The sequence below is a fragment of the Vulpes vulpes genome, chromosome 12 (assembly GCF_048418805.1).
Source record: "Vulpes vulpes isolate BD-2025 chromosome 12, VulVul3, whole genome shotgun sequence".
In the NCBI taxonomy this organism is placed as follows: Eukaryota; Metazoa; Chordata; class Mammalia; order Carnivora; family Canidae; genus Vulpes; species Vulpes vulpes.
The window spans coordinates 8,271,829-8,295,270 of record NC_132791.1 but is presented as its reverse complement, the minus strand read 5'-3'; the positions used below and the strand labels follow the sequence as shown (position 1 = coordinate 8,295,270).

At 47.7% G+C, this 23,442-nt stretch overlaps 1 protein-coding gene across 5 annotated transcripts; it reads right to left on the bottom strand.

Annotated features, from left to right (window-relative positions):
* Nucleotides 1-1,061: 1,061 nt before the first annotated feature.
* Nucleotides 1,062-22,824, bottom strand: PTGR1 (prostaglandin reductase 1). Of its 5 annotated transcripts, none has more exons than XM_026002758.2 (11): nucleotides 22,567-22,824; nucleotides 19,920-20,000; nucleotides 18,534-18,649; nucleotides 16,953-16,998; nucleotides 15,869-15,925; nucleotides 15,129-15,296; nucleotides 12,342-12,459; nucleotides 11,474-11,629; nucleotides 9,097-9,205; nucleotides 5,511-5,629; nucleotides 1,062-1,271 (listed from the first exon to the last, which is right to left on the bottom strand). In XM_026002758.2, the coding sequence occupies exons 3-11, from the start codon at nucleotides 18,637-18,639 to the stop codon at nucleotides 1,161-1,163; spliced, it is 990 nt and encodes a 329-aa protein (XP_025858543.2). In that variant the 5' UTR covers nucleotides 18,640-18,649; nucleotides 19,920-20,000; nucleotides 22,567-22,824; the 3' UTR covers nucleotides 1,062-1,160. The 5 variants fall into 5 exon arrangements, with proteins under 5 accessions (XP_025858543.2, XP_025858544.2, XP_025858545.2 ...); XM_026002759.2 differs by lacking the exon at nucleotides 22,567-22,824 and adding an exon at nucleotides 22,439-22,527; XM_026002760.2 differs by lacking the exon at nucleotides 19,920-20,000 and having other exon boundaries at nucleotides 22,567-22,818.
* Nucleotides 22,825-23,442: the final 618 nt, after the last annotated feature.

Here is a 23,442-nt window from a genome sequence, read left to right as displayed (position 1 = left end):
TCTGCCTTAGGCTCAGGGCATGATCCGGGGTCCTGGGATCAAGTCCCACATTGGGCTCCCCAAGGGAGCCTGCTTCTCTACCTGTGTCTCTGCCTCTCTCATGAATAAATAATAAGTCTCACACATTTTTATAGGCTTATAATCCCATGTGCTACCTTTTTGTAGCTTTTGTGTCCCTTCCTTGGTCTGTCATGTTAGACTCCACTGCGGAGGAGCAGTGTGGGCTGCCCTGAGACCCCCACACATTAACAATGTTTATTTCTTCTCATGTAATAAGCAATAGGGTGGTAACCTGATGGCTTCAAATTCAGTGATTTCTGCAGGGAGGTGGCTAATACTGTGTACCTAATACAGGCCAGGCATTATGCTGGTGTTTTGTTTTGTCTTGAGGAATTATTATTTATTTTATTTTTTATTTTTTAAAACCTATTTTTTAATTTTATTTATTTATTCATGACAGAGAGAGAGAGAAAGATAGAGAGGCAGAGGGAGAAGCAGGCCCCATGCAGGGAGCCCAACGTGGGACTCGATCCCAGGTCTCCAGGATCACACCCCGGGCTAAAGGCGGCACCAAACCACTGGGCCACCAGGGCTGCCCATTTATTTTATTTTATTATTATTTTCTTTGAGAGCTTGTGCAGTGAGGTGGAAAGGGCAGAGGGAGAGAGAATCCTCAAGCAGACTCCCTGCTGAGCATGGATCCTGACATGGGGCTTCATCCTACAACCCTGAGATCATGACCTGAGTGGGAGTCAAGAGTTGGACACTTAATGGCAGCCCCCCAGGCACACCCATGCTGGTATTTGGAGTAAATTATAATACGTATATAGAGCAGATGTTACTATCCTCACTTTACAGATCAGAGAAAAAAAAATCAGAACTCTAAAGTCACAGAAGCAGTTAACTTTTGACTCTAAACCATTATTTTGTACCATAACCCAGAAGGAGCGTAGCAGGGGGTGAGGTGACTGGTTGTTGCTCACTACGTAATTTTCACCTGTTCTAATTACATTCCACTTAAATGTGTTTCATAAGGTAGATCAAACTCATTACAATGACTATTTCTTAGATAATGAAGGTAGTATACATTTTTTATTAAATGGTTAGAAAGAAATTAAGTCATCATCCAAATGATTTCTAGATTCCATGTGTCATTTTTTTCATGCTTTCACTATTGTTTTTCCCAAATTATCTCCTTTCAGCATTCCCATAAATGCAGCCGGCATGTTTTCAAATCCTTCAATGACGTATTCGTGGTACTGGACTTTACCCTGTATCAAAACAACAACAAATATCACAGATTTATTTCATATTCTGATACACTCTTCCCATCATAGCAACACACTTACTGGGTTACACCACAGGCAGGTTGGAAATCTCAGATGGAGGCCCTGTCCTCCGTGACCTTAGAGTCAGTCTGGGGGCGTGATCCACAGAGTACACCGAACAATTTAATAATAGGCGTTAGGTCACAGTATAATAAGAATGTCCCAGGAAATGATTAAGCAATTTCTAAGTAAATTATATGGAAAAACTTAGTAATGCAGTGATCTCAGAAGATGTGGAAGATGGAGAAAGGGGCCCCATTCCAGGGGATTATCTGCTTTAATTCTTCCAATAGCTTCAGGACGTAGCATCCTTACCTCTTTGACCCCTGAAGAGGAAGAGCCTGTTCAGCAAATGTAAATACCATGGCAGTCTAATAATCTGTCCTCCCGTCAAGCCCAGATTCTTTCAATATATGTTGAACATTCACTTTGGAGTGTGGGAGGGAAGGGTTCATTTAGTGACGGTTTTTCATTTTCCTTTCTACTACAAGACAGTCTACTAAGTGGGACTAATTTATGTTTTCAAGGGTTTTTGTTTTGTTTCTAAGGGATCTTATGTGGAGACTGGAGTTAGCCGATATCATTTACTTTCCTAATGTATTCCAGTGATGGCCTACCCCTCGTGATGGATTTATGGAGGCGCTATTGGCCTGGGGTTACTCCACTAATTAATACGTATGGAGGGCAGGGATTTGAACTCTTGACTAGAAAGCGCCAGTTCGTTCCTGTTCTAAAGGGGCAAAGAGGGGCACTTGGGTGGCTCAGTGGTTGAGCATCTGCCTTTGCTTCAGGTCATGATCCTTGGGTCCCAGGACGGAGTCCCGCATGGGGCTCCCTGCATGGAGCCTGCTTCTCCCTCTGCCTGTGTGTCTCTGCCTCTCTCTGTGTCTCTCATGAATATATAAATAAATAAAATCTTTAAAAAAGTAAAATAAAGGAGGCAAAGAACCTGAAAGGAGTTAAAAGCTATAACCGAAAGTTTAAAAGTTAAAAGTAGAGCGTTAATAATACAGTAGATTAAGGTACAGAACACAGGGCATATGGAAAGTCTTTGTACTAATTTTGTGATTTTTTTCCTTAAAACTGTTCTAAAAGAAAAGTATATTTTTCAGAAGGGGAAGAGATGAGAAAAAAAAATAAGTAGATGGGAGAGAAATTAGGCCAAGTCACTAGTTACTGAAAACAAAACTACCGTTGGCCCACTCTGTTAGAAGGAGGCATTAGGAACACCAGCGTGGTGGCTTCTTGTGTCAGCTGTGATCATGGGAGGGCTAGATCAGATTTCACCAAGAGGGACAAAGAGGCTCCACACTGGGGACTTAAAAATCATTCAGCTCTTCTCAGCTTCCTGGAAAGAGCCCAGCTCAGCACTCCAAGCGTTAGCCTGGGAAAAACACCAATCTCCAGCGGCTTCCCCGGGGAGCAATCTATTTCTGTGAATTGGGAAACGATGACACAGCCAGGAGTTTAGAGGTGTAATACCACCTTTCCCCTCTAAAACTAGAATAATGCCCCTTGGTTATTCAGAGTTCTGGGAGAGTATATCACAGCACAGGACAAGGGGATGGGCCTCTTCCTGTGGCTCTGAAGCCATGGCTACAAGAAGACACCGATCTTGGACCTGGACGAGCTGCGGCACAAAGATATGCCCCTCCAACATTTATTCAACAATATTCGTCTAGTGTTGACACTGAACCAGACACTATTCTGGATGCTGCAGTACGTCAGAAAACAAAATGCACGAGGGAGATTCCCTGGGTGGCTCAGCGGTTTAGCACCTGCCTTTGGCCCAGGGTGTGATCCTGGAGTCCTGGGATCGAGTCCCACTTCAGGCTCCCTGCGTGGAGCCTGCTTCTCCCTCTGCCTGTGTCTCTGCCTCTCTCTCTCTGTGTCTCTCGTGAGTAAATGAATAAAATCTTAAAAAAAAAAAAAAAAGAAAGAAAGAAAGAAAGAAAGAAAACAAAATGCACGAATGTTACTGCTTTCGTGGAGGTTACATTCTCACAAGAGGGAGATGGGCAATAAATGTAAGTGAATTATAGTATGCGTCATGCTAAAAGATGATAATGGCTAAGGGTAAAAGTAAGCTAAGGAGGATCAAGAATGAAGGGAGATTGCAGGGATGCCTGGGGAGGGGGGGGCAGCTGGTTAAGCATCTGACTCTTGGTTTCCACTCAGGTCATGATCTTGGGGTTGTGATCTTAGGATCCTGGGATCCTGCCCCTCAATGGGCTGGCTCTTGCCTGAGCGGGAGTCTGCTTGTCCCTCCCCCTCTGCCTCTCCCCACCCCCCACCCCGGCTCGCATGCACGCACACTCAAACGCACACACACTCATGTGCGCGTGCTCTCAAAAAAATAAAACTTTAAATCTTAAAAAAAAAAATGAGAGAGGATTTCAATTTAAAATAGGGCCATAAATAAACAAACAAATAGATAGGTAGATAAATAAATAAATAAATAAATAAATAAATAAATAAATAAATAAATAAAATAGGGCCATTTTTCAGCCCGGGTGGCTCAGTGCTTAGTGCCTGCCTTCAGCCCAGGGCCTGATCCTGCGGACCCAGGATTGAGTCCCACGTCAGGCTCTCTGCATGGAGCCTGCTTCTCCCTCTGCCTGTGTCTCTGCCTCTCTCTCTCTCTCTGTGTCTCTCATGAATAAATAGGTAAAATCTTTAAAAAAAATAAATAAAATAAAATCGGACCATTTTAAAAGTTGCCTCATTAAGAAGGTAGTTTTTAGCAATGACCTGAGGGAAATGATCAAATTAGGGAAGCAGTTAGAGGGACAGAGGGCAGTGGGGAGGGGTTGGGCAGAGCAAGCGAGGGGGTGAACACTAAGAAATGAAATCAGAGAGGTAACGGAGGTCACATCCTGTACAGCCCTGTAGGTTTGATTCTAAGTGAAATGGAGCACTTTGCAGGGTTTGGAGCCTAAGAATGACAGGGCTTGATTTATGCTTTAAAAGATCACCCTGGCAGCTGCTGGGGCAGAATCGGGAGGTCGGACAGAGGCTCTTGTAACATCCAGGCCAGAGCAGATGGTGGCCTGGGCCAGGGCGGCAGCAGGGGACGTGGGAGAGCTGGTCAGATCCTGCGGGTAGCTTGAAGGTTGAGCCACCCAGAATTTCCCAACAGATGAGATGTGGGCATGAGAGAAAGAAAAGAATCAAAGATGATTTCAAGGTTTTTGGATTGAGCAACTAGGAGGATAGAATTGCCGTAACTGAGATGGTGAGGTCTGTATATGGAATGGCTCTGGCAGGAAAGATCAAGACATATTTAGTTTTTGACGTATTAAGTGGAAGATGTGTCTTACACATTCAAGTGCAGCTGTTGAGCGGCTGAGAGCCCAGGGGAGAGATCCAGGCTGGAGACAGACATTTAGAAGCTGTCAGCACACTGATGATATTTAAAGCCAAGAGCCTGGCTGAGCTAAGTAAGGGATGGGCAGACTGTGGGTGGAGAAGAAAAGAAGCCCAGTCCCAGCCCTTGGGACACTCTACTATTAATATGGAGAGAAAAAAAGAAGCTAACAGAGGAGGAGGTCCTCTGGGGAGGACGAATCTGTGAGGAAAACCAAGAGCCAGGGGAAGAAAAGTGCCCAAGGAGAGCAGGATCACCTCTGTCAAGCACTCCCCACAGCCAAGTGATGCTAAGAACTGACCGCTGCAGTTCACAGTGTGAGGACACTGTCAATGTTGACAAAAGCAATTTTGGTTGAATGGCAAGAGTGTAAAAGCCTGATTATGTGGGTTTAAGAAAGAATGGAAAGAGAGGAACTGCAGACAGTGAGTGTGAACAACACTCTGGGATTTTGTTCTAAAGGGGGAAACCAGGAAGCTCGGGTGGCTCAGTGGTTTAGCGCTGCCTTCAGCCCAGGGCCTGATCCTAGGGTCCCGGGATTGAGTCCCACGTCGGGCTCCCTGCATGGAGCCTGCTTCTCCCTCTGCCTGTGTCTCTGCCTCTCTCTCTCTGAGCGTGTCTCTCATGAATAAATAAATAAAATCTTTAAAAAAAATAATCTTAGAAAAAAAATAAAGGGGGAAACCGAGAGACTTGTGTCTGCGGTGGAGATGGAACCTATCGTGTAGAAAGGGAATGAGAGAGAGAGAAAAAAAAAGAAAGAAAGGGAATGAGATCTAGTGTACAACCAAGACAGTGTCTCTGGAGCCCGTTACCTCTATGACCCATGTCAGCAAGTCTTTCAGAGCCTTCTGGCGGACATCTCCTTGCCAGCGAGTAACGAGGAACCCTTCCATGCGGAGCTGCTGATAGATAATATTCTCCGGGGGTGGGCCTGTGAACAGGAGGACACATTTAGATGACAGGGTCCAGGAAGGTGGCCCTGGTGAAAACACAAGCAGTACAAATCACGTCACTGTTCTCCTAGATTTCTCCACTCTTTTCTGATCCCCGTGGATCAGACACAGGGGCCTCTGTGGTAGGCAAAGTAATGGTCCCCAAGGACGGCCGTATCTTCGCTCCCAGAACCTGTGAATGCCTTTCCTTACATGGCAAAAGGGACTTTGCAGGTATGATCAAGTCAAGAGCCTGTAGATGAAGAGACGATTTTGTATTATCCAGAGGAGCCCAATATAATCACAAGGGTCCTTGTAAGGGATGCAGAAAAGTCAGAAGTAGGAAAAAATACGGATGATGGAAACACAGATCAGAGTGAAAGAGAGAGAGAGAGACACTGGAAGATTCTGTGTTGCTGGCTTTGAAGATGGAGGAAGGGACCATGACCCAGGAAATAAAGGCAACCTCTGGAAGCTGGAAAAGGCAAGGAAACAGCTTCTCCTCCTGAGCCCTCAGAAAGAATTCAGCCCTGCTGACCATTTTAGACTTTTGATCTCCAGAACTATATGACAATAAATCTGTGTTGTTGTAGAGCCCGTAAAGCTGAGCTAATTCGTGACTGACACACCCTCAGAGTCCTTACACAGGGAAGGTGGCCGGGGAACGTCCAGCCTTCACATGCCAGGAGCAAGGCCCACCGAAAACTTCCCAAACAGTTCTGCAGGACAGAAGGAGGCCCCAAAGGAGAACCTGTGAAAATGTGTGACTCAAGCCTAAATACCCTGATATTCCCGATGCTCAGTGGCTTACTGTTGTCCTGTGGCATAGACCTATCTCCTGTTCTCTTCTCAAAGCAGATATAAAAAAAAATCTAGTGTCCACCATGGCCTAAGAGCCAAGAAAGAAGAGGTGAAGGGGCTCAGTATTTCTAACCACCCGTGCCCTTGCCGTTCTGAGATACCAAGAGTAGAGCAAAAGGAGGCTCACAACGTAGTGTGCGTGGGAATCACACAGAGGGCTTCTGGAAAGAGGTCTCTAGCCCTCCCCCGAAATTTCTGATTGTGGATATGGAGTAGATCCCAAGAATCTGTATTTCTAACAAGTTTTCAGGAGATGGTGACGTTGCTGGTCCTGGGCGCACACTTTGGGAACCACCAGCCTGGAAGAAGCACCAGGCTACCCTGTGAGTGAGACGTGAGGGTGACACAAGAGAGCGGCATGTCCAAATGCTAGGTTGCTCTTGCAGAAGGAGTGCTTCTTCAGAAGATCCACGCCAACTGTACTTTTTCTGGGGTTAAGGACTGGAAGCCTCAATTCCTCATCTTGGAAGAGGATGAAATACTATTTCTGGGCTTACCCATCCTGATGGGAATATAGTTTCTTTATTGGAAGCAAGGAGCAAGGAGCAAGGAGAATGTGACATTTTAGCAGAGAGGAAGGGAGGGAAAAAGTAAAACAAGACAAAATCAGAGAGAGAGAGAGAGACAAACCACGAGAGACTCTTAATCATAGGAAACACATTGAGGGGTGCTGGGGAGGAGGGGGCTGGGTGGATGGGCTGGGTGATGAGCTTTAAGGAGGGCACATGATGGAATGAGCCCTGGGTGTTATATAAGACGATGAATCACTGAACTCCACCTCTGAAACTAATAATACACTATATGCTAATTAACTGAATTTAAATCTTAAAAAAAGCTAAAACCCATCAATCAAAGAGAAAAAAAGAATGTGGCCTTTTAATGTGGCATTAAAGCCAGGGAAATAATTAATTACCCCCTGGGCTATCCTAACAATGTAATATGTTAGAATTTCTGGAGATCAGAGGCAGCGCAGGATCTCATCTAAAACGGATGGACAAGGCCAGCTGATGCCCCAAAGACCTATCTGAGCAGCTGAACTTCCAAACTCTAATTGCTAAAAAGACTAGATCAAGTTACTGGACCCAAAATATTTGGCTGTACCTAATTGGACTATGGTCAAGAAAATGCATCCTGGAGCTTTGCTCAAGTGGGCAGGCAGCAGATTTCCCATGATTCTAGCTTAGCATCAGTTAGAAAAATATAGGGGAAAAAAAAGTCCCTAACAATAAGACTGCCAACTGCACCTGGAGTCTTCTTCTTAGAGAAGGTAGTGTCTTTGATTTTTCACAACCAAGAGGGAATCTACAAGCTGTCCTTTCCCAGCTCCTTCCACTCTTGCTCACTTGTCTGAATGCAGTTGTGGGTCGTTAACTAGCAGGGCTGTAGGGTTTCATTCGCATGAGTGAAGCCTATCACAGAACGAATACCCAATTTATTTATGGTTATCATCCCAGATCCCGATGACACGCTCCAAAATTCCTTTTTGCTCTGTTTTCCTCCTTTTTTTGGACCACAGGTAAATCTGTAATCTCACCAACAGCACAGAATTGTGGAGGGGTGCCTGGGTGCCTCAGTGGATTGAATGACCCACTCTTGGTTTCCACTCAGGTCTTGATCTCAGGGTCGTGGGATTGGGCCCCATGCACTTGGCATGGAGTCTGCTGGAGATTCTCTAGCCTGGCCACTGCCCTCCCCCTTCCCACACCAGCTCCCTCCCTCCCTCCCTCCCTCCCTCTCTCTCTCTCAAATAAAATAAAATAAAAATCTTTTAAAAAATTGTAGTAATAGAGAAGGACTCAGTATGAAGAGTTTAGAAGACCTGACTTTGAGACTCTGGTGAATAGGACTTAAAGAGCCCCTGGTCCTCTTGGCCATTCATCTCCCATCCATATAATAAGAGGCCTGTACAACATCTCTCAGAGAATTAGGACTCAAGGAATATAGCTCTTTAGCTGACACTGCTTTTGGACCTCTGTGGAGATGGGTGAGAGGAGAGGGCAGTCTAAAGGCAGCGCTAAACCGCTGAGCCACCTGGGCTGCCCTGTCTCCAATATCTTAAAGAACCCTAATATTGCACCAGCCAGACCAAGGTGTTCTGTTTCTACATCAGATCATGACTGTCTTTTTACAACTTTACCCAAAACAACAGGTAAAAAACGAAAACTTTTAAAATTATCAACATTTGTCTGTTTTCAGATTGTTATTTTTATATATCAAAAAATGTAATATAAGCTATTTAGTACAAATATATGAAACTACATATTTTTAGTTTAATAAAGACGATTTCGGGATCCCTGGGTGGCGCAGCGGTTTAGCGCCTGCCTTTGGCCCAGGGCGCGATCCCGGAGATCCGGGATCGAATCCCACGTCGGGCTCCCGGTGCACGGAGCCTGCCTCTCCCTCTGCCTGTGTCTCTGCCTCTCTCTCTCTCTCTCTCTCTCTGTGACTATCATAAATAAATAAAAATAAAAAAATATATATATTAAAAAAAAAAAAAGACGATTTCATCAAGAATTATCAGGAAGTCACTGGCCTATGCCATGTCTATAAATCTTCTCCTTGTCTAGTCTTTCTACATCTGTGATCATGTGCATGAGCTCATTACCTGGGGGAAGTGGGCGAGTACTATTATATGTCGAGATGGCCCCACAAATAGCAATTCTTCCAAATTTCTTCATCTGGGGAATAACAATGTTTGAAAACTCTCCACCTACCTAAACAGAGAGGAAGAAAAAAAAATCACTGACTTTAAGTAATCTAAGCACTAGAAGATTCAGAAGTATCAGTAAGTCACAACCATCATTTCACAAATTTATTTTAGAAGTAAAAAAACACCTAATTGAATTAGCACAGCAGTGCAGAAAATTGCAGTTGGAAAAAGATAGGAGAGGCTGGGATTTCTCTTTGACGGTGGAACATACTCTGATCAATTCAATAATCTCATTGCTCCTACCTAAAAGCATGGAATAAATACTCAAAAGCCACATCAAGAACAAAGTTGGAAGACTCACATTTTCCAATTTCAAAACTTACTACAAAGCTGTATTAAGAAAGTGTGGGAACAGAAATATAGATCCGTAGAACTGAGTTGAGAGTCCAGAAATAAACTGTTACTTTATGGTCAATTGATTTTTGACAAGAGTGCCAAAACAATGCAATAAGAGGAAAAAATAGTCTTTCAACAAATGGTGCAGAATAACTGGATATGGAAAAGAATGAAATTGGACCCCTTCTTACACAATACACAAAAATTAACTTAAAATGCATCATGGGCCTACGTTTAAGAGTTAAAACCATACAACTCTTAGAAGAAAACATAGGAGTAAATCTTTGTGACCTTGGATAAGGCAAGGCCTTCTTAGACAGGACACCAAAAGCCTAGGCAACAACAGGAGAAAAAAATTGGGCTTCATTAAAATTTAAAGCTTTTGTGCTTCAAAGGATACTTTTCTTTCACTATCTAGAAAATGAAAGAAAAGAAAAAAAGTGAAAGGCAACTCACAGAACAGAAGAATTGCAAACCATATAGAGTCAATCCTCCTTATTAGTGTATTCCATATTTGAGAATGGGACTACTTACTTGCTAACATTTATTTATAACCCCAAAATCAACACAAGCTTGCCTGTCCATTTGGAGACATGCCTAGAGGCAGTGAAAGAGACACAAAGTTCCCAGCTAAGGTCAAAGAAAGGCCAAGGCTCTGTTTTCTTTTTTCAGCTCTCCCGAGGGATTACCAGGGAGGGAAGGCAATAGGGGGCAGTGCAGAGTAGTTCAAAAAGCTCCAGCTCTGGGGCTGGTTGGATGGGGTGTGAATCCCAACTCCGGAAGAATGGGTTTCTGGGTAAGCCTCAGGCAAGCTTCTTTCCACTTCTGAACTCCTTTCTCTTTTGAAAAATGAAGAAAATAGAAGCTGTAGGAAGAGTTGTTTTTAGGATTTAAGATTGTAATCAAGGTGAAACATGTATGTATATGTACATACTTCCCCTAGAAGCAATGGCTCTGGGTTTGTGGTGACTTGATAAAAAAAAAAAAAACTACCAGGAATATTGAGAATTGAGTATATGTGATAAGGGACTTCTCAGAATCTTTACGAAAAACTCTTAAAACTCAATAAGCCAATTGAAAAAATGGGCAAAAGATTTGAAGACATTTCTCAAAAAATATACAAATGGCCATAAGCACACAAAAAGATGTCCAATATCATGAACAATTAGGGAAATAAAGATCAAAACCACAGTGAAATACTACCTCAAACCTACGAGGATAGCCACAATAAAAATGAGAGATAGTAAGTGTTGGTGAGGATGTAGGGACATTGGAACCATCATATATTGCTGGTGAGAATGTAAAATAGTGCAGCCATTTTGCAAAAATTTTTGTCAGTTCCTCAAAATGTTAAATATGGAGTTACCACGTGACCCAACAATTCCACTTATAGGTTTATACCCAAGAAAAATGAAATCACACAAAAACTTGATCGTGCATGCTCATAGCAACATTATGTATAATAGCCAAAAAGTGAAAATTACTCAGATGCTCATCAATTCATGGATGGATAAATAAAACGTAATATATCCATACAATGGAATATATCTTGGCCACAAAAAGGAATGAAGCACTGATACACATTACCACACGGATGAACCTGAAAACATGCTACAGTATACTGTAAGAAGCCAGTCACAAAAGACCACTCTTTGGGGGAAATGAGGAGTCACTATAATGAGTACAGGATTTTTTGGGGGGGGATAATGAAAATATCCTAAAATTAAGGTGATGGTTGTATAATTCTATGAATATACTAAAAAAACCACTAAATTCAACACTTTAAAAATGGGCGAGTTATATCTCAATAAAGCTGTTTTTTTTTTTTAAAGACACCCATACTTTCTTCATATATTTTAGGTGGAAACTCTAGAAGTATATTCTGTTGTATAGTACTTTATTAGTAAATAAGATATTAAGCCCAATTTGCACTCACATTATCAAAGTAACAATCATAACCATCAGGAGAGGCTTTTTTCAAAGTTTCTTCCAAAGACTTTATGGTTTTGTAGTTAAAGGCAACATCATATCCAAGCTTTTTAAGGTAGGCAACCTTTTCGTCAGACCCTGCTGCTCCAACAACTTTGCAGCCCTAAATGGGGAGAAAAAAATGGAAACCATTTATAAGCCAAAAGCATGGACCAACCTCCCCCCTTCCCAGTCTAGTATGGTCAGCTTCCCCAGGAACACCCTTCTATGAGCTGAGCCACATCTATGAAGATATCCTAATGGGCCAATAGGCTCTTAGGTGAAATTAGTCCCTGAATCAGCTTATACCCAACTGTAGCTTCAGCTCGCCTCTGACCAACCAATAGATCCCAGGCTACGGTTATGTGCTTTGCTGTTCGTTTTAACTTGTTGGCTTGACAATCTATTTATTTGACTCTCTTGTTTATTTTGGGGCTTCTCTTGCAGTGACTTCCATGCTATCTTTAGGGACAGTGGTCCTTTAGACTATAATTTGGCTCCAGCTCTGGGAATCTCAGCCCTCTTGTCAGCTCTCCCAGTGACTGTCCCCTTATTATTCGATTTGGGCTAAAGTACTGGACTTGATCCTGTCTAATCAGAGGAACTAGAGAGCATTCCGAAAATCACTTTCAGGATGAGTCTAGAGACTGTATTGGTACAATGAGAGTGACTCTTCAGAAATCTCTCTTATATTGTCAATGTATCTCTGACTTCTAAACAAGACCCACCAAACTAAACTCCCTGACACTAGGGAAGGTCTGCTGTGCTCACTGTTGTATTCTCAGTGCACACCCTGGGTATTGAGTCAATGTTTGGTACCAGAAGAAGACACTTACCTTGAGCTTAGCAATCTGCCCCACCACAGAGCCCACTGCCCCTGCTGCTGCATTAACCATCACTGTTTCTCCACCCTTCACACCACAGATGTCAAGGAGGCCAAAGTAGGCTGTTAGTCTGAGGGAAGAGAATTAAAGATACGTGGATAGATTTGTTGCTTTCCCCTATAACTCATTAACTGAGGCTCTGTTTTACTACACAAGCCAAGGTGCAGCCTTGAGATAGGATGAGTAGTAGAAAAATGTTAAGTTATGTCTTAGCACCCCGAGTCTGAGCCAGTGAAATCTATATCCACTATGGCGATTGCCAAGCCACTTGCAAAATTTCAGACAAGTTCATGTAAAATTATTTCTATATGAGACAGAAACTATATATCTGCTTTTGAGTATGTCTGGGGACCCATTAGAGTTGAACATTGAAGGTGAGGCAGTGAAAGGCACAGAAATGTGCACTTCTTCTGAGGACCCCAAAGCTAATATTCCCACAGTGTTTTTTGAAAGTTGGGTGGAGCACCACCTGCCTCAGAATCACTTGGAGTTTTATTAAAATTTAAATTCCCAGGCCCCACCTCAGACCCACTGATTCAGAAATACTGGGACATGAAGACCTGAACGTTATATGACGAGGTGATTCTTATGAATGTAAGCAACTGAGAACCATCGGCTTAATGAATGCTGAAGCCAGACGGTGCCTGGCAAGTTTGCATAACCTCAGACGAAAAGGAGAAGGTGCATTTCTGATTGTGACATTCCACCCATGACCACCCTCCCAACCCCAATCTCTGTCCTAGAACATTCTAAAACCAGCTTTTAATTAGACACACTGACCTAGGATACACAAGGCCTTTCCGAAACATCACATCCTTCTAAAAATGGAAAGGAGGTAAGGTGGAAAAGTCAACAGTAAAGAAATCTTAGAGGAAAAAGTAAAGGCACACTTTGGTCTGAGGGAGACGACTTATTATTATTATTATTTTTAGATTTTATTTATTTATTCATGAGAGACAGAGAGAGAGAGAGGCAGAGACACAAGCAGAGGGAGGAGCAGGCTCCCTGCCGGAAGCCCGACGTGGGATTCGAACCGGGACTCAGGATCACACCCTGGACCAAAGGCAGGCGCTTAACTGCTGAGCCATCCAGGGATCCCTGAGGGAGATTTAAATAACAAAATTGCTTTGTTGGAGAGCAAAACACATGAACCCCTCCAGCTTCACGGAGAAAACAGGGGTCCAATGAAGGAAATAATGTAACCTTCGGGGGGAATGTTAAATCTCTGGAACCCCGACAGCTATAAGACACCCTAGGTTTCAGAGTTCAATTTCTTTTATAGTCTACAGCAGAAGTTCCAGTGTTCTTGAGGCGTTGACCCATCCCACTGGTAAGTCGTCCACAGTGGCAGGCATGCTCAAGAAATGGGCGGTGTGTCATAGGAGGTGAGAAACAAGGCATAACTCCTCCTCCCCCATCAGTGAGAACCGCCGGAATAAAGGTGATTGTTTGGAGTAAAAGTGCAGTCCTCAGGGGCTTGGAACAGGTGAATGAGACGCACACGCAAACGAATAAATTATGCTCTGTTTTAGGATTCAAACCTCCTACTACTTTACAGATTACTCTCTCCCCAACGAAGTCATGGGAGACTGGCTTCAAGGTTTCCTCATGTCTCCCTTCACCCCTGCATTCCTCCACCTGGCTCATTTTAGAGAGAAAGACGGGTGGGATAATACGGTGGGAGGAAGAGCTCACTAGTGGAGGGTACAAGGCAGGCAGGCAGGACCCAGAACCACTATAATTCTGTTGAAGACCCTCTTATTAAAGTAAGAAGCTATTGAGCATCCTCCAATCTCACAATATTGTCTCTTGGCCACAGCAGTTCTGAGGAAATCATATTCCGAGTGCAATATGAATTTGGGGTGTCAGGGACTGGTTTGGCTAGAGGCTGATCGTTTGGGGTATGAACTTCCATTTCATTCTTTAGAAGTCCTCTGAAGGTTGAAAAAGAAGGGAGGGAGGGAGGGAATGAGGGAAACAGTGAGAGAGGGAAGAAGGAAGGAAAAGATCATACAACTTAAAGAAAGAAATTCATGAATTCCAGGCTAAAAAAGTTTTTTTGGGGGGGAAACTCCAACAAAAAGAATTCAATTGACCTTGCTTCTCCAGGCCATAAGAGGAAACTTGAGGTCCTAAGTGCAGCTGCGACAGGATGAACTGATCAGGAGTCTTCTTGAGGGATAAGGCTAAGGAACTCCTGAGTAGTTCAAGTCTGTGTCAAGCTAAGTGACTGTTCAAAACCATATTTATGATTCATTTCTGTCATTTAAACTTCGGATCCCTTTATACCTCAGGAAATTCAGATGTGCGTAAGGAAAGGTGGGGAATGAGACAGTATAGAAAAGCCAAGCTAGAATGAGTTCCTTTCCCCTCTTTAAACTCTGAAATGGAGGCAGAGATGAGTGAAGAATGAAGCCAAGATGCTTCCAGGGACAGGAGTTGTTGGTTCCACTGTGTTACCATTTGCCAGCTGCTAGAGAAGGATCATGCCCCATGCTGCTCCTCACTGCTGCTCTCTGGACTAGGGGGTCTCTAGCCTCATTTTCCTTCTCTTTCCTTCAGTCCAAGGCTAACTCTAGCCCATCCTCTTCCCTTCTTGGTCCTATCATCTACTCTAACCAGTCCCTGAGCCTAGAATGACTCAAGTCTCTTCCTGTTGACCATATTCTGGACAAGCTATTTTGGAAAACCAGAATGTCAGGTATTTAAACAAATGAAATATACACCCATGAAACTCACCCTGTCATGCCAATTGTTCCCAAAGCCAAAGACACTGGTACCGTGTCTGGCCACTCTGCAGGCAGCTTTTCCAGATCTTTCCCATCAGAAATAGAGTGCGATGTCCAGCCTGAAAAAGCCACTACCACAGTTCCTGCTGGGAAGGCTGAGTTTTTACTTTCCACGACTCTGAAAGATAAAGCACATTAAGACATGGGAAACCTCTTTCAAGGGATGTGATGCTACATGGCTGGTGTTCCTAAAAGGGACTGAAGTGAACCCCATGGGCTGAAGAAACTATAGGGGTCTGGGACGCCTGGGTGGCTCAGTGGTTGAGCATCTGCCTTCAGTTCAGGGCGTGATCCCAGAGTCCTGGGATCGAGTCCTGTATCGGACTCCCCATGGGAATCTTGCTTCTCCCTCTGCCTGTGTCTCTCTGTGTCTCTCATGAATAAATAAATAAATAAAAATTTTTAAAGATTTTATTTATTTATTCATGAGAGACACAGAGAGAGAGGCAGAGATACAGGCAGAGGGAGAAGCAGGCTCCAAGCAGGGAGCCCGACGCAGGACTCCATCCCGGGTCTCCAGGATCATGCCCTGGGCCGAAGGCAGACGCTCAACCACTGAGCCACCTGGGCTGTCCAAATAAAATCTTTAAAAAAGAAAAAAAGAAAGAAAGAAACTGTAGGAGTCATAGACAGAGACCCCAGCAAGATAGAGGACAGACATATTTTTCAAGCACGGAGACACACAAATACCTGGCCACTTGTTGCCCCATCATCATATCACCCTCCTTCAATCTTTTGGCCGCCACTCTGAAAAAAAAAAAGTTCTTAATACATAAGAGCATCTGGGGAGGGGCGGCTGGGTGGTTTAGACGGTTGCGTGTCCCACTTGATTCTGGCTGGGGTCAGGATCTGGGGGTCGTGAGATCGAGCATGGCCTGGGGCTCCATGCTGACCGTGGAGCCTGCTTTGGATTCTCTCCTTCTCCCTCTGCCCCCTCCCCATCCCCCACTCGTGCGTGTATTCTCTCTCTCTTTAAAAAAATAAAAGAGCATCTGGACAAAACCATCTTGAATTCAGGCCACATGAAAAATCAACAAGAAAGTGTGTGCTGAGACGTGAAGGCAATAAAACCTGGTGAAATGCAGGAGGAGAGCTGTTAGTGGTAGTTCTGCTCTGTGACCCCAAAGAGGCATTTTGAGCATTTTCCAGTGAAAGGAACATGAGAATCTTACCATCATGCTCCACTATGGATGAGTTTCTACCAATAACTTTTAAAACATAACCCAGGGCAGCCTGGGTGGCTCAGCAGTTTAGCGTCGCCTTCAGCCCAGGGCGTGATCCTGGAGATACTGTGATTTAGAGTAAGAATTAATATAGTCTGTCTATATCCTATTTTTGGCAGAAAGCTCCTAAAACTCCTGGGATTTCCTAAGTGATGAGGTTGAGAAAGTTATCTTTTTTTATGTTAACGAGGTGACTTTTGCGAAGCACCTAAGGAGGGGGGCTGGTTGCCAGAAGCCAACTCGAACTCCGGATTAGAGGGGCTGTAATTCTCACTGCCCCCTCCCCAGACCTCTGGGAAGTAGGGAAGGGCTGGAGGCTTACTCAGTTGCCAATGGTCAATGATTTAACCAACCAAGCCTATGTGATGAGCCTCCATAAAATCCCAAAAAGACATCTTTTTGCTGGCAAAGATGAGCATCCATGAATCTTATCGTTGAATCATACTGGGACAACAAGGGGAAATGACAATCAGTTGGATATTTTAAAAGATGGACTATTTCAAAACAGGGTCCAAAACACAACACATGAATTTTTAGAAGGAAAATCATACCTCATGTAAGGATCCACGGTAAGGAACAAAGCTTCCAGCAGGACCTCTGTAAAATAAAGCATTCCACAGGCAATTAGCAACTCAAGGCTCAGGGCACCTGGGTGGCTCAGTGGTTGAGCGTCTGCCTTTGGTTCGGGTCGTGATCCTGGGGTCCTGGGATCAAGTCCCACATGAGGCTCCTTGTGGGGAGCCTGCTTCTCCCTCTGCCTGTGTCTCTGCCTCTCTGTGTGTGTGTCTCTCATGAATAAATACATAAAATCTTAAAAAAAAAAGAGAGAGAGACTCAAGGCTTGATGCCTTCCTTGACTTTGACATTCTAAATAAACACAGATCATCCTTCCGCTGCAGGGTTGCCCTTCTTCCATCTGTGCTTGCTGTTGAAGAGACGAGAGGGTGCCAGCCCAGATCATTATCATCATCCTATTATTTACTTAGCACTCACTCCATGCTTTACATGGGTTATTTTCCAGGAGATTCCCAGCTATTATAGTTTTGTTTTATTCAGGCTTAGGTTAAGGAACCTGCATGCTTACACAGTAAGCATGTAGTCAACTGCCATGACGTGACTGGATTATTATGACTTCCTAGCCTCGGCCTTGAAGCCAGACGGCAGGGTCTAGTCACCATGAACTTCTCTGCATTATCATTTGCACTAGGTTGCAGCGCTCCTATGAGGTTTCACTGACAGCCCCCATTAGGATTAAAGAATATATATTTTGCTGGAGTGACCCTCATGCACATTCTCTGGAATTCTGAATCTGAGTCCTGCCCATCTATCCCAACTTAGATAGGACTGAACTTTGGCGTGCTATTTGATTGTGTGTGCCTTCCTCAAAGCCTGCCTACCTGCCTGCAAACACCCCTTGCTGTCTCTCTACAAGGCTAATCTCCAAACTCGTTACAGAGTGTGCTACTGTTTCTCTCCCCTTTGCCTTGTCCTTCCACTTCCCCCAATGGGATGGGAGACTCCTCAATGAAGGAGGAGAGTTTTTCTCTCCTGTCTGTGCACAGGGTAAGTCTGAGCTCTGCACATGGCTGCTAGGCCCTGCTTACCCCACTCGCTCACCCAATCATCAGGCTTGCCAGGACCAAGAGGAAATCCTCCCCAAGGTCTGCTCAAAGTCATGAACAATGTACCTTTTCAATGATGAAGGAAATCAGAGGGATCCTCCCACATGACCTCAAGGCTTCACCCAGAAAACCTTGAAAAGTCTCTGTGATAGAGTGCAAAATTGCTCCAATCGGTGTGTGGGGCCTCCTCGCCACTCCTCCCATCAAGAAGTCTATGTGTCACTCCTTGAATCGGGACTTGGCTGTGCAACGTACTTCGCGTATTAGTGAACATGGTATAAGGAGAGGCTTGAAAGGTACTTGCCAACACTGTGAAGACAAAGAGCTCACAGCCTACTAGAAACCAGCAGGACTGAGGCCCACACCTCTGCATAAAGCTTGCCAACCACCAGACAGAGAAGTGAGGTCCATCCTGAGATTAGATATCCTGATGTCACTAAATTTTGAGGTAGTTTGTTATGCAGCAAAGGCTAACTGAAAGTCTTTTCCAGCTCAAATCTTATGACTTACCTCCATTTTTTAAGGACGGGAGTTCAACCGTCTTTAACTCAAAGTTACTATGAGTAGGGCTGCCTTCAAAGTGCTTCTTCAGAGTCCAGCTCTTAGCATGAACCATCTTGAAGTTCCTGGAACACAGTAAGCATGTAGTCAACTGCCATGATGTGACTGCATTTTTTTTAAAAGATTTTATTTATTCATGAGAGACACAGAGGGGAGAGAGAGAGAGAGAGAGAGAGAGAGGCAAAGGGAGATGCAGTCTCCATGCAAGGAGCCCGACGTGGGACTCGATCCCGGGTCTCCAGGATCATGTCCCGGGCAGAAGGCGGTGCTAAACCGCTGAGTCACTTGGGCTGCCTGATGTGACTGGATTATTAGGACTTCCTAGCCACCGCCTTGAAGCCAGATGGCAGGGTCTACTCATCATCTACTTCTCTTCATTATCACTTAACACCAACCACATTTATTAAGTATTTGTTGCATTTCTATTCCTGTGCTAAGCACTTCACACTCATCATCTCATTTTATCTTCATAAACTCCCTTTAAGATAGGCATTCTTATCATTGCCAGGGTACAAATGAGGAAACCGAGGCTTCCCCAGAAATTTCCAAGGAAAAATGTTAACCAACACAGAAATTCTTCCCAGCCGGGATGCCTGATGGCTCAGTGGTTGAGCCTCTGTCTTTGGCTCAGGTGGGATCCCAGGGTCCTGGGGTCAGGTCCCACCCACATCAGGCTCTCCACAGGGAGCCTGCTTCTCCATCTGCCTGTGTCTCTGCCTCTCTCTCTCTCTTTGTGTGTCTCTCATGAATAAATGAAAGAAAGAAAGAAAGAAAGAAAGAAAGAAAGAAAGAAAGAAAGAAAGAAAAAGAAATTCTTTCCAGTCACCTATTGGGTTTCACGAGGGCCCTGGACAACTACCTGGTGTGCGAATGTTCTGTTCCTCACTTCACATAAAACGAATCCTGAGACTCAAACACAAAGAACCTAAGAGAGGTCCATGCTCCCCGGTGAGATGGATGGAGCAAGTTTCTAAGGCCCGCAGACAGTCTGATCCTCCCGAACACCACCGCGGGGCGCTGCTGCTCCGCTCGGGGGCGAGTTTACTTTGGCACCAAAAGGGAAATCCAGGGTTTAAACTTGCCTCCGCAGGAAACCAAAAGAGATGATTCAGGCCGCCCTGAGCTGGGCGAGCAGGACACTTTGCTGGGACCCACCTGCCCCGCAGCACCTGCGCCCCCCACCCCCCAGGCCTGCGCTCGCTGGCAGTGTAAGCTGCAAAGAGGGAGGGGGGGTCCCCGGAAAAGGGAACCCGACACAGCTTTCCCGCCACAGGAGAGAAGTTCATTCTAGGCCTTCGGCTATTCTTGGCACCTTGCCCTGCTGACTCTACGTACCCTCGCCCTCCGCCGCAAGAGCTTCCTAGGAGGAGTTAGATTTACCAAGGAATGCAAGAAACCTCCGTCGTTCAGGATTTTCTGGAAAGAAAGGGAATGCAAGAACTCACGCCTTTACCTGGCCTGGGCACAGCCCAAGCAAATCAGAGGCCACGAATCGGTGATCAGACCCCTTTGCTCCCCAACCTCGCTGTGTCAAAGCGAAGGCTGATCGCCGCCGCTCGCGGAGTCGGAGGGTGACCCCGGGCCGCCCGAGGCCTCCAGCAACCAGGACCCGGGCTCCGCCCACCTCGGGCGCCTTCGCCCCCGCCCCACACGGAACTTTCTTTTCTTTTCTTTCTTCTTTTCTTTTCTTTTCTTTTCTTTTCTTTTCTTTTCTTTTCTTTTCTTTTCTTTCCTTTTCTTTTCTTTCTTTCTTTCTTTCTTTCTTTTTCTTTCTTTCCTTCCTTCCTTCCTTTTCTTTCTTTCTTTCTTTCTTTCTTTCCTTCCTTCCTTTTCTTTCTTTCTTTCCTTCCTTCCTTTTCTTTCTTTCTTTCTTTCTTTCCTTCCTTTTCTTTCTTTCTTTCCTTCCTTCTCTTTCTTTCTTTCCTTCCTTCCTTTTCTTTCTTTCTTTCCTTCCTTTTCTTTCTTTCTTTCCTTCCTTCCCTTTCTTTCTTTCTTTCTTTCTTTCTTTCTTTCTTTCTTTCTTTCTTTCTTTCTTTCTTTTTTTCCTCTAAGATTTTATTTATTTATTCATGAGAAACAGAGAGAGCAAGAGGCAGAGACACAGGCCGAGGGAGAAGCAGGGCCCCTGCAGGGAGCCCGACGCGGGACTCGATCCCGAGACCCCGGGGTCACGCCCTAGGCCACCTGAGCTCCCTGGGCGTCCCCGGAACTTTCTTTTTCGCCCAGTCCCCGCATGAATACGCAGGCACCCTTGGCTTAGAACCTCCCCTACTTTGTTTTTCGGGGTGACACGACTTGGCGAAGTAGCCCTGCTGTGCTCCTTTGCTCTTGCAAGTGAAACCCTTCCTTTTCCTATTCGTTGGCTTGGTTGTGTCTTTGGGCCCGACACGCACCGAGGCGCGACCCCCGTGGGGGCCGGGGCGGTCGCGGGGGGGGGAGCCGCAGCCCGGCTCTTCCACTTGCCTCCTTTCCCGCAGAGGCAGCCCCTGGGGACGGGTGGCCTCGCGGCGGGTCCGGGAGCCCCCGGGGCGGACGAAGTTCGGGGAGAGTCCCACCCGCCAGCCCAAGGGGTCGGGGCGCAGGGCCCCCGGGACCACCCCCGCACCCGTCCGTGCCCGCCCCCCGGGCCCCCCCCCACCCCGCCCCCCTCCGTGCCCGTCCCCCGGGCCCCCCCCACCCCGCACCCATCCGTGCCCACCCCCCGGGACGCCCCCGCCCCGCACCCATCCGTGCCCGTCCCCCGGGACCCCCCACCCTGCACGCGTCCATGCCCCCCCGGGCCCCTGCCTTACACCCACCCGTGCCCTCCCCCCCGCCCCGCACCCGTCCGTGCCCACTCCCGGGACCCCCCCACCCCGCACCCGTCCATGCCCCCCCGGGCCCCCTGCCTTGCACCCACCCGTGCCCTCCCCCCCGCCCCGCACCCATCCGTGCCCACCCCCCGGGACGCCCCCGCCCCGCACCCATCCGTGCCCGTCCCCCGGGACCCCCCACCCTGCACGCGTCCATGCCCCCCCGGGCCCCTGCCTTACACCCACCCGTGCCCTCCCCCCCGCCCCGCACCCGTCCGTGCCCACTCCCGGGACCCCCCCACCCCGCACCCGTCCATGCCCCCCCGGGCCCCCTGCCTTGCACCCACCCGTGCCCTCCCCCCCGCCCCGCACCCGTCCGTGCCCACCCCCCGGGACCCCCCGCCCCGCACCCATCCGTGCCCGTCCCCCGGGGCCCCCCACCCCGCACGCGTCCATGCCCCCCCGGGCCCCCTGCCTTGCACCCACCCGTGCCCTCCCCCCCGCCCGCACCCGTCCGTGCCCACCCCCTGGGACCCCCCCGCCCCGCACCCATCCGTGCCCGTCCCCCGGGACCCCCCACCCCGCCCCCGTCCGTGCCTGTCCCCCGGGACCCCCCACCCCGCACCCGTCCATGCCCCCCCGGGCCCCCTGCCTTGCACCCACCCGTGCCCTCCCCCCCGCCCCGCACCCGTCCGTGCCCACCCCCCGGGACCCCCCGCCCCGCACCCATCCGTGCCCGTCCCCCGGGGCCCCCCACCCCGCACGCGTCCATGCCCCCCCGGGCCCCCTGCCTTGCACCCACCCGTGCCCTCCCCCCCGCCCGCACCCGTCCGTGCCCACCCCCTGGGACCCCCCCGCCCCGCACCCATCCGTGCCCGTCCCCCGGGACCCCCCACCCCGCCCCCGTCCGTGCCTGTCCCCCGGGACCCCCCACCCCGCACCCGTCCATGCCCCCCGGGCCCCCTGCCTTGCACCCACCCGTGCCCTCCCCCCGCCCCGCACCCCCCGTGCCCTCCCCCCGCCCTGCCCCCATCGCGCCCGCTAACCGAATTCCGACCCCACCCTCCTCCTTCCTCGCGTCCCCGCTCCGCAGGCGCCGAGGTTCCGGGCCGCCGCCGCCCCCGGCTCGCAGGCAGGCCCCGTCGGTCCGTCCGTCCGTCCGTCCGTCCGTCCGTGCGGGCGCGTCTCACCTCTCGGGGAGCACGCAGGGCCTCGCTCCCACTCTGCTCGCAGCGCAGGACTCGCCAGTTACTAGGCGGGAGCAGCGGGGGAGCGACGCGCGAACGGTCCGCAGCTCTGGAAACTCAGCGAGAAGAATAGCGGGGCGGGGCCGTGCACCCCGGAGTCCGCAGCTCCGCGTCCCGAGACCCGCAGGAGGTCGGGGCTCTGCAGCCCGGCGCCCACCCCCTGGACTTGTGGCGGCCCCGGGGGTGGGGCTTCCCGGGGGCGGTGCTGCTCCTCCCCGCGGGTAGATCGCGGGTGTGTGTGTGTGTGTGTGTGTGTGTGTGTGTGTGTGTGTGGAGGGGGTGCGCCCCAGAGCACAGGCCTCCACCGGAGCCCCACCCGGTGGAGCTGTACCTGCACCAGCCTCCTAACTGGGACCCCGGGGCAAAGCTGCTGTGCGGGAGAACCAGCCAAGACTTCCCTGCTCAGGCGGGGAGGAGACACAGGGTCACAGTGCGGAGCTTTCCACTTTTTATTAATTTGTTAGAGAGAGAGAGAGAGAGAGAGAGATGAAGGGCAGGGGAGGGAGAGAAAGAACCTCAAGCAGACTTTGCGCTGAGCTCCATTCGAGCCTGGGGCTAATAAGCCTAGGATATTACCACATTGTTTTCCAAAAATATAGCAGCAATTTACATTCCTGCCATTAATCTCTGTGCGTTTCTGTTACCTAAAGCCAACACCAGAACTTGTCATTGTCGTATTCACTTTTTGCTCCTCCGATCAGTGCAAATGAATGTATGCCCCCCCCCCAAGGGATGAGATCCGACTTTATTCATATTTGTACCCTTGCACCTACCTGTATTATTTAGAAAATTTGTTGTTGTTGTTTTGCAAGTTACAGA

Excerpts from the sequence above, each read along its gene's own strand:
- PTGR1 (XM_026002758.2), bottom strand. The coding sequence starts at position 18,639 with ATGGTTCATGCTAAGAGCTGGACTCTGAAGAAGCACTTTGAAGGCAGC. Across the intron at positions 16,999-18,533 it reads CCCGTCCTTAAAAAATGGAG|AGGTCCTGCTGGAAGCTTTG; the intron begins GTAAGTCATAAG and ends TTTATTTTACAG. Across the intron at positions 12,460-15,128 it reads GGAACAATTGGCATGACAGG|ACTAACAGCCTACTTTGGCC; the intron begins GTGAGTTTCATG and ends CTCTTCCCTCAG.